We start from the raw sequence: 9466 nt of genomic DNA, 5'->3' as shown, positions 1-9466 counted from the left end.
ATGTTCTTCGTCCCTCCTTCCTTCCTTCCCTGCGGTTCAGTGCTGTCAAGTAGTGAAGATGGAAACGGGAGGGCTATTTTTAGAAAGAAAGAAGGTCAACGGTGGTCACATAATGCGCGGCAGCTTGGTGCCTCAAAGGGTCACGTGACTTCTCAATCCAATCATTAGTTATGGGTTGTTTACCCGTAAACAATTTGTTTGTTTGCTCCATGGAACTGAAATGGTGAACCCCACATGGAAGATGTGCAAATTGGAGGAAGGAAGCCATGTTGGAATGGAAGATGGAGGAAGAGAAACAATGAAAATGGTGGGGGGCCAACAATATTAGGCTACACGATCCCTGGAGAGCTGAAACTCACTGAAATTGAATCGAAGCGTGGATGGCGACTCGCTTGAAGGGTTGACAAGCTGTCAGTTAACTGTATCGTGGATTTAGTGCCCATTTCACGCTTTGTGCTGTTTGAAAGGGGGTTAGGACACATTTAGCACCGGTCGAAGGTAAGACGAAGAGTTTTTGAAAAAATTCTAAAAATATGTCTGTGGCATGTTTCTCGGATAATGCTGCTTGCGCGTCAGAGCGAAAAATATTGACCAGTTTCACAAAATAGAGCTTCATAATTCTCCAAATCATTGTGAATTCACAGGTTTCCACAGGGTGATTCCCAACGATTTTGCTATGTTTAGATCAGAGTTTCGGGGAACCCCCATGTGATCTGCCAGTAGCGTTGCACTTGCACTCAGATCCAACCGAAATATTCATCTCAGGCATCAACAATAAGTTTGGGTTTAAAATGAAATGAACTGTTGTGGAATATGTTGATGGTAAGACACCAAATAACCCCGTGTCTTTGGGGGGAGGAGGAGTCTTCGCGATTTTGCCTTTGATTTTTACGAGTTTCTGGGGTCGATTCTGTAGTCGGTTGTCATTAAACGAAAGTGTGATTGGAACTCCCTAGTGAGAGTGTTTAGAGCAAAATACTTTTGGCATGTATATCATGGTCATTGGTGTGTAAAAGTTTGTGTGTGCTTGAGCTTATCTTGATCTGCAATGTCGGGTCATTGCGTTTACCCTTTGTCATTTGCGCCTCGCTCTGATCACTTCTTACCGAATTGACCAATCAGCGGTGCTGATTGCTGGGAATCTCCTCTCATGGCTTCCTTTGTGGTGTTGTGACACGAATTGTACGACCGGTGTTGTGTTGTGTGTGATTTATCTGACTGTGTTTAGTTCTAGACACTTGCTTAGAAAGTGACTATGACAGAATAACAGATCACAGGAAACATTGATATTTCCAGGGAGGACAACAAAAAGTTGAAAATTCTTCTTAGAAAACGTGAAGTTGTGGCACAGAGGTTGATTATTTTCACATTTCACATGCTGATGTTGAACAGTTGTATTACCTCATGTTTGTATCTAAGGCAAATTGCAATTGAGGTCTAACGAATGACGTCTCACAACGTGCGCGGTCGTCCTTGGCGGTCAAGAAAGCCGCCGCGATCATTGCGCAGACAACACTTCTAGACCGCCAATATTTTTTGTGCGCATCACATGCCGGCTCCACATAAATCGGCCGGAAACGAAGCAATTGGGAAACCTGGATAGATTACAATTTAAAGAGTGGTGATTTACGAATCTTGTGTTTGTGTTAAACTATCACTACTGTTAAACTGTTCTTATCGTACATCATGTGTGTAAATGAAATTTTGCTCTAAGTCTAACACAAACCTGATTCTAAGCACATGCCAGTAAATACAGCACCCTATACTCACGTGACTTGTATGTGACTATCCCCCAAAGTTGATGTATTCGAAAACGCACCGAGCGGTGCTGCTGATCGAACTTTCAGAGATGAGATTCTTCCGCTTTTTCGCGGAATTCCGCTCAAAAGTTGATCCCCAGGACCGTTTTTCTGAATCGTCCGGACCCCACCAGGGGTGTTGCCCCTGGACCCCAAATGTTTTTTTGGGAATCTCATCTCTGAACTTTGGACCACATGTATTCCCCCTCACCCCCCCCCCCCACCCCCCCCCCCCACCACCCCCCCCCCTTTGAAATTAGCTTCAACGCAAAATATTTATTTTCTTATTCAACCCTTTGAAATTAGCTTCAACGCAAAATATTTATTTTCTTATTCAAGGGATGTAACCGCTCGGTGCGTTTTCTAATAAATCGAATTTGAGGTAAAATCGATCGAATTACATCACAAATCTGCTTCTGTTACAAGATCTTGCCATGATTTTCTGCCTCGAGATAATTGTACCGCTGAAATTGGCGGAGAAACATTCAGTTTTAAGTTAATGTTACATGTCAAGTGAGTATAGGGTGCTGTATTTACTGGCGTGTATTCCAAAATCTTCAGCGCTTGCTTTATTTGCTTGCTTAATTTGCTTTACTGTGTTCTTTCAGTAAGGGTGTACCGCATCAGAACAGAGACAGCAACAGACATGGACGCTGAGAAAGAAGCTGTGCAGGAGCAAACACCAGGAGAACAAGAAAAGAAAACTGCTGGGTAAGGATATTACCAGATTGTTTTCCATTTTACAGGATTATAAGTGGGAAGAACATAGGTCAGGGAAATTGCCGTGTGGCTTTTGGACTGGTTAAAGTACCTATACATCTTAAAGAAGTTAAATTACAGGTTTGATCATTTTGATAGGCTTCACTGTGAGTTACAGCAATGAACTGCACTTTGAGCAGATGTTGCAGATCATAAGCCTATGTAGTGTAACAATATCAGGTAACGGAAGCTTTTTACGGATTCAGCTGAGCTCTGTGAAGTTGATAGCTTTGCATCAAGTCTGCAGAGTTATTCTTACTGTTCTTCATTGTGATTATAACTGTGTTTGCTTAATCCGTTGTTGGGTCTCAGCACACTTTGATCAGTCTGTGCAAAAAATCCAGCTTTTGTTCTGTATGCTTACAATACAGTGTGCACTGCAATACAGAATCTACTGTACAAAGTTTGGGTAAAATTTGTTCTTTTTCTTACGGACATTATTTGCTCCTTTCTCTCTCTCTCTCCATTTCTCTCCTCTTTTTTTTTAAGGAGTAGATGGTTATTTACAGTGAAACTGACAAGTTTGTATTTACACTGGATCTAGATCTGCCACACTCCAGCAGAGACCGCAACACGATGACCTAGTGGTAAGGCGTCCGCCCCGTGATCGGGAGGTCGTGGGTTCGAACCCCGGCCGGGTCATACCTAAGACTTTGAAATTGGCAATCTAGTGGCTGCTCCGCCTGGCGTCTGGCATTATGGGGTTAGTGCTAGGACTGGTTGGTCCGGTGTCAGAATAATGTGACTGGGCGAGACATGAAGCCTGTGCTGCGACTTCTGTCTTGTGTGTGGCGCACGTTAAATGTCAAAGCAGCACCACCCTGATATCACCCTTCGTGGTGGACTGGGCGTTAAGCAAACAAACATTGAAACAAACAAACAAACACTCTAGCAGTAGCACCAAAGACAGTTCTTATCTTCTATTCTAACAGAAACTTGATTTGAGCTGTCTCAGTTGATGCAAGAAACAGCGAAAACATGGCATAAGCATCACAGTAAATGTTCTGGGAGTGGGAGGTCAAGCCCTGGAACGGTATTCAAAAGCAGTGGGAACTTAAAAGTGGTGTTAGCAGCTATCAGCTGGACAGCTAAATGTCTGTAAATAATAAATTCAAATTTTTAAGCTCGTTTATGTCACCAAGTTAGAAAGCTGTTAGCTATCAAGTTTGTTACCTCATTTTTTTGCTCTGTACACATGCGCACTTACAACTTCATCAAAGGAAATCACAACCACTTGATGCTTCCCTTCTATCCGAGAGATGCATGGTCAACGAGAGAGGCCATCACGTGGCTTTTGCAGGTCGTAACAATGTCATGAATGGCAGTTAGGGTGACTTACAGCGCAGACAGTGCCACCATGCGGTCAAGTGCTGCCAACAAGGTGTCATGAAGCTGAATACAAGTCATGATTATCATCTTCCTTGTTTTGTCCTGATTACCACCTTCCATTGCATGCCATAAAAAGCTGCCTTTAGTGGCCAGTGGGAGCAAATTCGGTCATACTGATAGCAGTAGAATTTTTTTCCAAATTGCTTGACACAGCAATATTTCTGATTGTTGCATGTCTGTGGTTTGTTTCAGGCCTGAACCAGAGGCTGCAGGAGATGCATCAGCCAAAAGAAAGCTCGAGGAGTATGCTGATTGCGAGGATGGCAGTTTATCTAAAAAGTATGATAGCTATATTTCTAATGCAAAGCTTGAAGCTTGTACTTACCAGCAAAGTGATTTTTCAGTTTGATTGACAATGTGCAGTAAAGCTTTGGTTGATGTATTGAAAATGTAAAAAATATTCACAGACCTATGAACTGGTCTGAACAGGTTTGTCAATTATGTTAACTGCTAAAATTATCAAAAATACAGTCGTAATAGGGGAATAGTCGACACAAAAATGAAGCTGTTGTAATAGAAAACAACATCTAGTTATCTGCAGAAAAAATTAATCGCAAATTATTTCATTGCCAGATTTGGGATAGCAGAGAACAAGCACAGTCACTAAAGCACATCCTCAGTCAGTTGACCAATACTTTTTTTTTTTTATCTGCTGTGTTACTTCAAATGTGAGGTGAGCATCACAATGAACAATGTGAGGAAGCAGAAACTTTTATCAAACAATAATTTTGTTGTTGATTTGTTGCAGGCAAAAAGTCGAGGAGGTGGAGGAAAAGCGTGCTGAAGAAAGCAGTCGGCAAGCAGAAGGAGGTGAAGCTGAGGACAAAACTGAAAAAGACAAAGAAAATGCTGTGAAGGACTCGATCGCAGAAGAAAAAATGGATCAGTCCACGCCAGGTAATGCTGGCGATGGGAGCTCTGCTGTTGGCGAGGAGAAGAAGGTCCAAACAGAAAGTGAGGCAGCCAAAGAGAACAAAGCAGAGAAGGTAGAAGTGAAAGAAGAGAAAGATGTGACAGAGACAGGAACTGAAGTGGGAGAGGAAAAGAAAGAAGTGAAGGTGGAAGTAAAAGAGGAGGCCGATGAAACTGTTGAGGAAAAAGAATCTGAAAACAAACCGGGGAACAGTGAATCCCAAGACAAACCACTAGACACAGCAGATCAAAAGGTAGAGACGAAGGAAAGTGAGGGAAAAGCTGCATCCTCGTCGGTCAAAACAGAGGAAGAGAAGGTCGTGGTCAAAACAGAAGAGACAGTCGTGGTCAAAACAGAGAAGGTTAGTGAACCCGTTAGCCCAGAGGAAGAAAAAGCTCCCTCTGTAAATTCTGACGGTGGCAGCGACAAAGAAAACATGAACGGTGATGCGCCAGTGGACCTGAGCAGCGCCGGTACACCAGATGTCATCATGCTGTCAGATGAGGAAGAGACGGGAGAGAAGAAGAAGCTGTCGCTGCAGCAGTTGACTGACCTGAAGAGAAGAGTGCGCCACCTGCAGGCAGAGCTGAGGAACGAGGAAGCCAAGCTGGTGTTGCTAAAAAAGCTGAGACAAAGTCAGCTGGCTCCTCAGGTACAGGACCAGCCCCCTGTGCCCAACAACAACAGCAGCAGCAGCAACAGTAGCACCAACCAGCAGTCTAAACAGAACATTGTTCGACAGAGTGGTGGCCCTCCACCGCTGGTGCGTAGCGGCCTGCAAGGGCGGGGTTCCAACCTCCTCATGCAGCAACAGCAAAGCCGTACATCCTCGCAGGGACAGATGCGTAACATGCAGGGACCACCGCCACTGGTAAACACTCCTCGCTCAGGAAATAGCAGCACCAACGGGCATGCATCTCAAGCTGTACGTGGAGGTCACAGCTTGCATTCGCAGGGCTCCAGCGGCCACCGCTCTGTGCCGCAACAACAAGCAGCTCAGCTTCAGCAGGCAGCCACTCCACCCCAGCCTCCAGTGGACACCCAGACTCCAGCACAGAGGCAGGCTGCAGCCAAGCTGGCCCTCCGAAAGCAGCTGGAGAAAACCTTGCTGCAGATCCCGCCCCCCAAGCCCCCAGCGCCTGAGATGAACTTCATTCCATCTCTGGCCTGCCCTGACTTTGTCTTGCTGTTGGGGCTGGAGGAGGTGGTCAACCACATCATCGACCTGCAGCTCATTGCTCGTGGCCAGAAGTCCGCTGATGAGAAGTTCATCTGCAACCCCTTCACCTGTGTCCAGTGTGGCACGGACTACACTCCAGTGTGGAAGCGGGAGAAGCCTGGTTCCAAGAACGTCATCTGTGAGCACTGTGTGACATGGAACCAGAAGCGGGCCCTGAAGCAGGAGCACACCAACCGCCTGAAGAGCGCCTTTGTCAAGGCTCTGCAACAGGAGCAGGAGATCGAGCGCATGCAGGCCCAGACCCCGTCAAACCCCTCCACTCCCACCCCTACCCCCTCAGTCACACCCCCTGCCACCTTGTCCTCCAACCCCCCTCCGTCTCTGGCGGCTGCAGCTGCAGCCAGCAATGTGGCAGCAGCGGCAGCCATGACCATGAATTCTGCATCCTACCGTGCCAGCGCAGAACAGGTTCGCCAGCACCATAACTTCTTGCAGCAGGCTCACCAGGCCCAGCTGCGTGCCGGTGCAGGGATGCAGGGGTTTGGGGCTCGCTCCCCCTTCCCCTACACCTTACCTTACGTCAAGCAGGCTGATCTACAACGCCAGTACCTTCTGGACATGATTCCTCGTGGCGGTATGCCGTGGAAGCCTTGATCGCTTGTCTCCCATCAGGCTCAAGGCAGGACCAGACTTTCCTTGCACCTACTCATTTGGTGTGCAAGAGACCAGTGCTCATTTGTGTACTGAAACTCTAAGAGACTAATTTACAACAATTTCCTGCACCGTCAGTTTGTTCATGAATCAAAGTCATTGCACACGTGACATTTGTGTGGATTGCTTATGCTGTGCACCGTTACGTTTTTGTTACAAGTTTCTCTTTGTGTACAGAGGTGATGCAGGTTGTGGTGGGCTTTTGCTGAGCAAAAGGGACTTGAAGTCGCGGATTAGTGCATTAATTTTTACACGCCGTTCTTCCATGACAAGCATTCTGAACCAGGGGTGGTTTCAGTGTTGGTCCAATGAATGTTCTTTTACTTTTAGTAGGATCTCAAATGAATTTTGTGGATTTAGTCAAACTAAAAGGCACGGGGCAAATTAGGAGGCTTATATTGCATTTTCCCTTGTCTTTTGTAAAAATTGGGGGGAGGGGGGGGGACTACTACTTCTTTTCTCTTTATTGCGTTGCAGGAAGTACTGGAAAATAAGCAAAGCAGTTATAATGTGCTCAAAGCATCTGTTCGTATTTTGCCCGAACTCTTTTATGTACATTATGAGGAACCTTTGGATTTTCACTGTTGCTGGGTTGTTTTGGTTTTTTTAAAGGAAGAGATTTGATACCCAAAATGCCAAACTTCGTTTTCAGATTTTGCAACTATTGAACTATTCATCAACCTCAGAATAGATTAAAAGAAGATGGACATCTGTCATGGAAATCATATAGTGGATATTTCAGATGTATTTAAAGTTATTGAAGTATTTGATGTGAGACTGAGATGTTTGTCATTTTTTTTTTATAAAAAGGATTTTGTAGTCTGACTTATCTCTTAGACATGATGAGTGATTATGTGCCGTGTTGCCATTGTTAAGTGAAAAGAATGGAATCTTTTAAAGGGAAAAAGGATTTTGCACAATACATTTCAATGAGTTTATTTTGGGCCACCTGATGTCATGCTTGTAGTTGTATACAATGCTTTGAAAAGAATCATGCTTAGAATTCATTTTATATCCTCCTTGCGAGGAATTTTCAGTGCATTTTGCATGGGAATCAAATTAATCTGGTGGCAGTGATCTTTTTTTTTTTATCTTGTTTATTGTGAAGTGAGCCTTTTTGTTGTGGTGTTGTGTTGATAAATTCTGCTAGCCAATTATGCTTGTTTTATTACTGTTTATTTAGAAAGCAACATTCTTAAATTCTATTCAGATTTTTGGCAGAATGTTGCCCCTGTCTGCAGGGTAATCAATTAGACCTGTATATAAAGTGGGAATGTGGTTTTCTTTCCTTCACTGGTGTCTAGTTTCAGATTGTGAGAATGAATTTGAAACAGAAAGACATGAAAATCTGTTCAGTGTTTACTTTGTTTTCACTTTTTGTCCTCATTTCATCATCAATCTCAGTTATAATCACCTCTTGTTGATGGTTATTCTTTCGTTTGTGCACGAGAGACTGTGAGCACTTGAAGACTGCAAGTGTGAATGACTGTGCATTGATGTATTCCCTAATTTATTTTGTTGTCCGAGTGTAAGTGAAGTAATTATACATGTTAATAAAATAAAACATTTCCTACAAAGCATGTTTTGTATATCATCTCATATTGAATGCAATGTTCAGAAAAATGTGGGTTTTTTCTTCTTTAAATGAAATGCGTTTTAAAAGTCATAATTTAGGGGGGGGGCAATCTACACAAGCCAAAAAACATGGGAGAAGATGGAAAGCCTAAAAAACATGGGAGAAGTATGCTTATTGGCTGCAAGATGCATTTTTTGCTTGCAACGAACTGAATTTTGAAGAAAAGAGATTTCCTTTCACACACATTCTCTGTCATTGGCTAAGCCAAGATCTAAAAATTAAAAAATGTCAAGGTCAGATCACATATCAAGTGGAAACGCAGACATAATACATATTAGGCCATTTATTGATTTGAACAGTGGGAAGGCTATGAAGAGAGAAAGCTGTTATTTACCTTCCTTGGCAACTTCGGGGCAAAAATGTTATTTGAATGACAAATCTATAACTAAAAGCTCTCAAAAACCATGGTGGAGGCACATATTGTATTAATTGCTTTCGGTCGTTTCCTTTCTGCTTTACACAATACTGAAGATTTGGGATTCACTGAAAGCACACAATGCAACTGTTGTATACACATGCTTGGTGTTTATTTTCAGTCTCATCAGCAGTTTGCAAGCAAATCGAAAGAGGACAAAAACTCTGTCGGTGGTTATATTTGTTGCATACATGTACTCCCCTGAAGAAATTGATTTTGTATAAACTTGTTAACGTATATGCCATTTAAAAAAAAAATTTGTTGAATAAAAGTGCAACAGCTAAACTGTAACTGTTGTATGTGTATATACATCATATATGGATGTGTGTGTAGCTCAGAGTGTTTGAAGGGAGTGTATTTCAAATAATAAAATAACTTGCTAATGCATAAGAAACACACTTTTTTTTTCTGTCGAATAACTTTTAAAGAAACAGCACAAAACACCACACCATTCATTCATTATTTATTGTTTACTGTACAAAACAAATTACAAAAGTTGACAAGAGGGATATTGAAACAGTCCACGCACATTTATGGAGCAACAGTTGAAATGGCCCAAAGTTCACAAAATCACAGACGTTCTTCTACAGGTACAGTGATCACTCATGATCAGAAACTGGTTTTGATACAATGACTCTCAATGTACAAATTTAGTACATACATA

General features: G+C 43.0%; 1 protein-coding gene across 2 annotated transcripts; it reads left to right on the top strand.

The window, feature by feature from the left end:
* The first annotated feature begins 228 nt into the window (after positions 1-228).
* On the top strand, positions 229-9093 carry LOC138973799 (transcriptional repressor p66-beta-like). 2 transcript variants are annotated; one of them, XM_070346512.1, is made up of 4 exons: positions 229-498; positions 2408-2510; positions 4140-4226; positions 4696-9093. In XM_070346512.1, exons 2-4 carry the CDS (start codon positions 2446-2448, stop codon positions 6692-6694), a joined length of 2151 nt encoding a protein of 716 aa, XP_070202613.1. In that variant the 5' UTR covers positions 229-498; positions 2408-2445; the 3' UTR covers positions 6695-9093. The 2 variants fall into 2 exon arrangements, with proteins under 2 accessions (XP_070202613.1, XP_070202620.1); XM_070346519.1 differs by lacking the exon at positions 229-498 and adding an exon at positions 1170-1353.
* Positions 9094-9466: the final 373 nt, after the last annotated feature.

This window comes from Littorina saxatilis, linkage group LG1 (assembly GCF_037325665.1).
Source record: "Littorina saxatilis isolate snail1 linkage group LG1, US_GU_Lsax_2.0, whole genome shotgun sequence".
In the NCBI taxonomy this organism is placed as follows: domain Eukaryota; kingdom Metazoa; phylum Mollusca; class Gastropoda; order Littorinimorpha; family Littorinidae; genus Littorina; species Littorina saxatilis.
The sequence above is the reverse complement of the archived record's forward strand: the minus strand, read 5'-3'. Positions and strand labels throughout refer to the sequence as shown.

What these genes read in the sequence shown, in the direction of transcription:
- LOC138973799 (XM_070346512.1), top strand. Translation starts at nt 2,446, where the DNA reads ATGGACGCTGAGAAAGAAGCTGTGCAGGAGCAAACACCAGGAGAACAA. An exon ending in CAAGAAAAGAAAACTGCTGG is followed by an intron (nt 2,511 to 4,139) that starts GTAAGGATATTA and finishes GGTTTGTTTCAG; the next exon opens with GCCTGAACCAGAGGCTGCAG. An exon ending in GATGGCAGTTTATCTAAAAA is followed by an intron (nt 4,227 to 4,695) that starts GTATGATAGCTA and finishes GATTTGTTGCAG; the next exon opens with GCAAAAAGTCGAGGAGGTGG.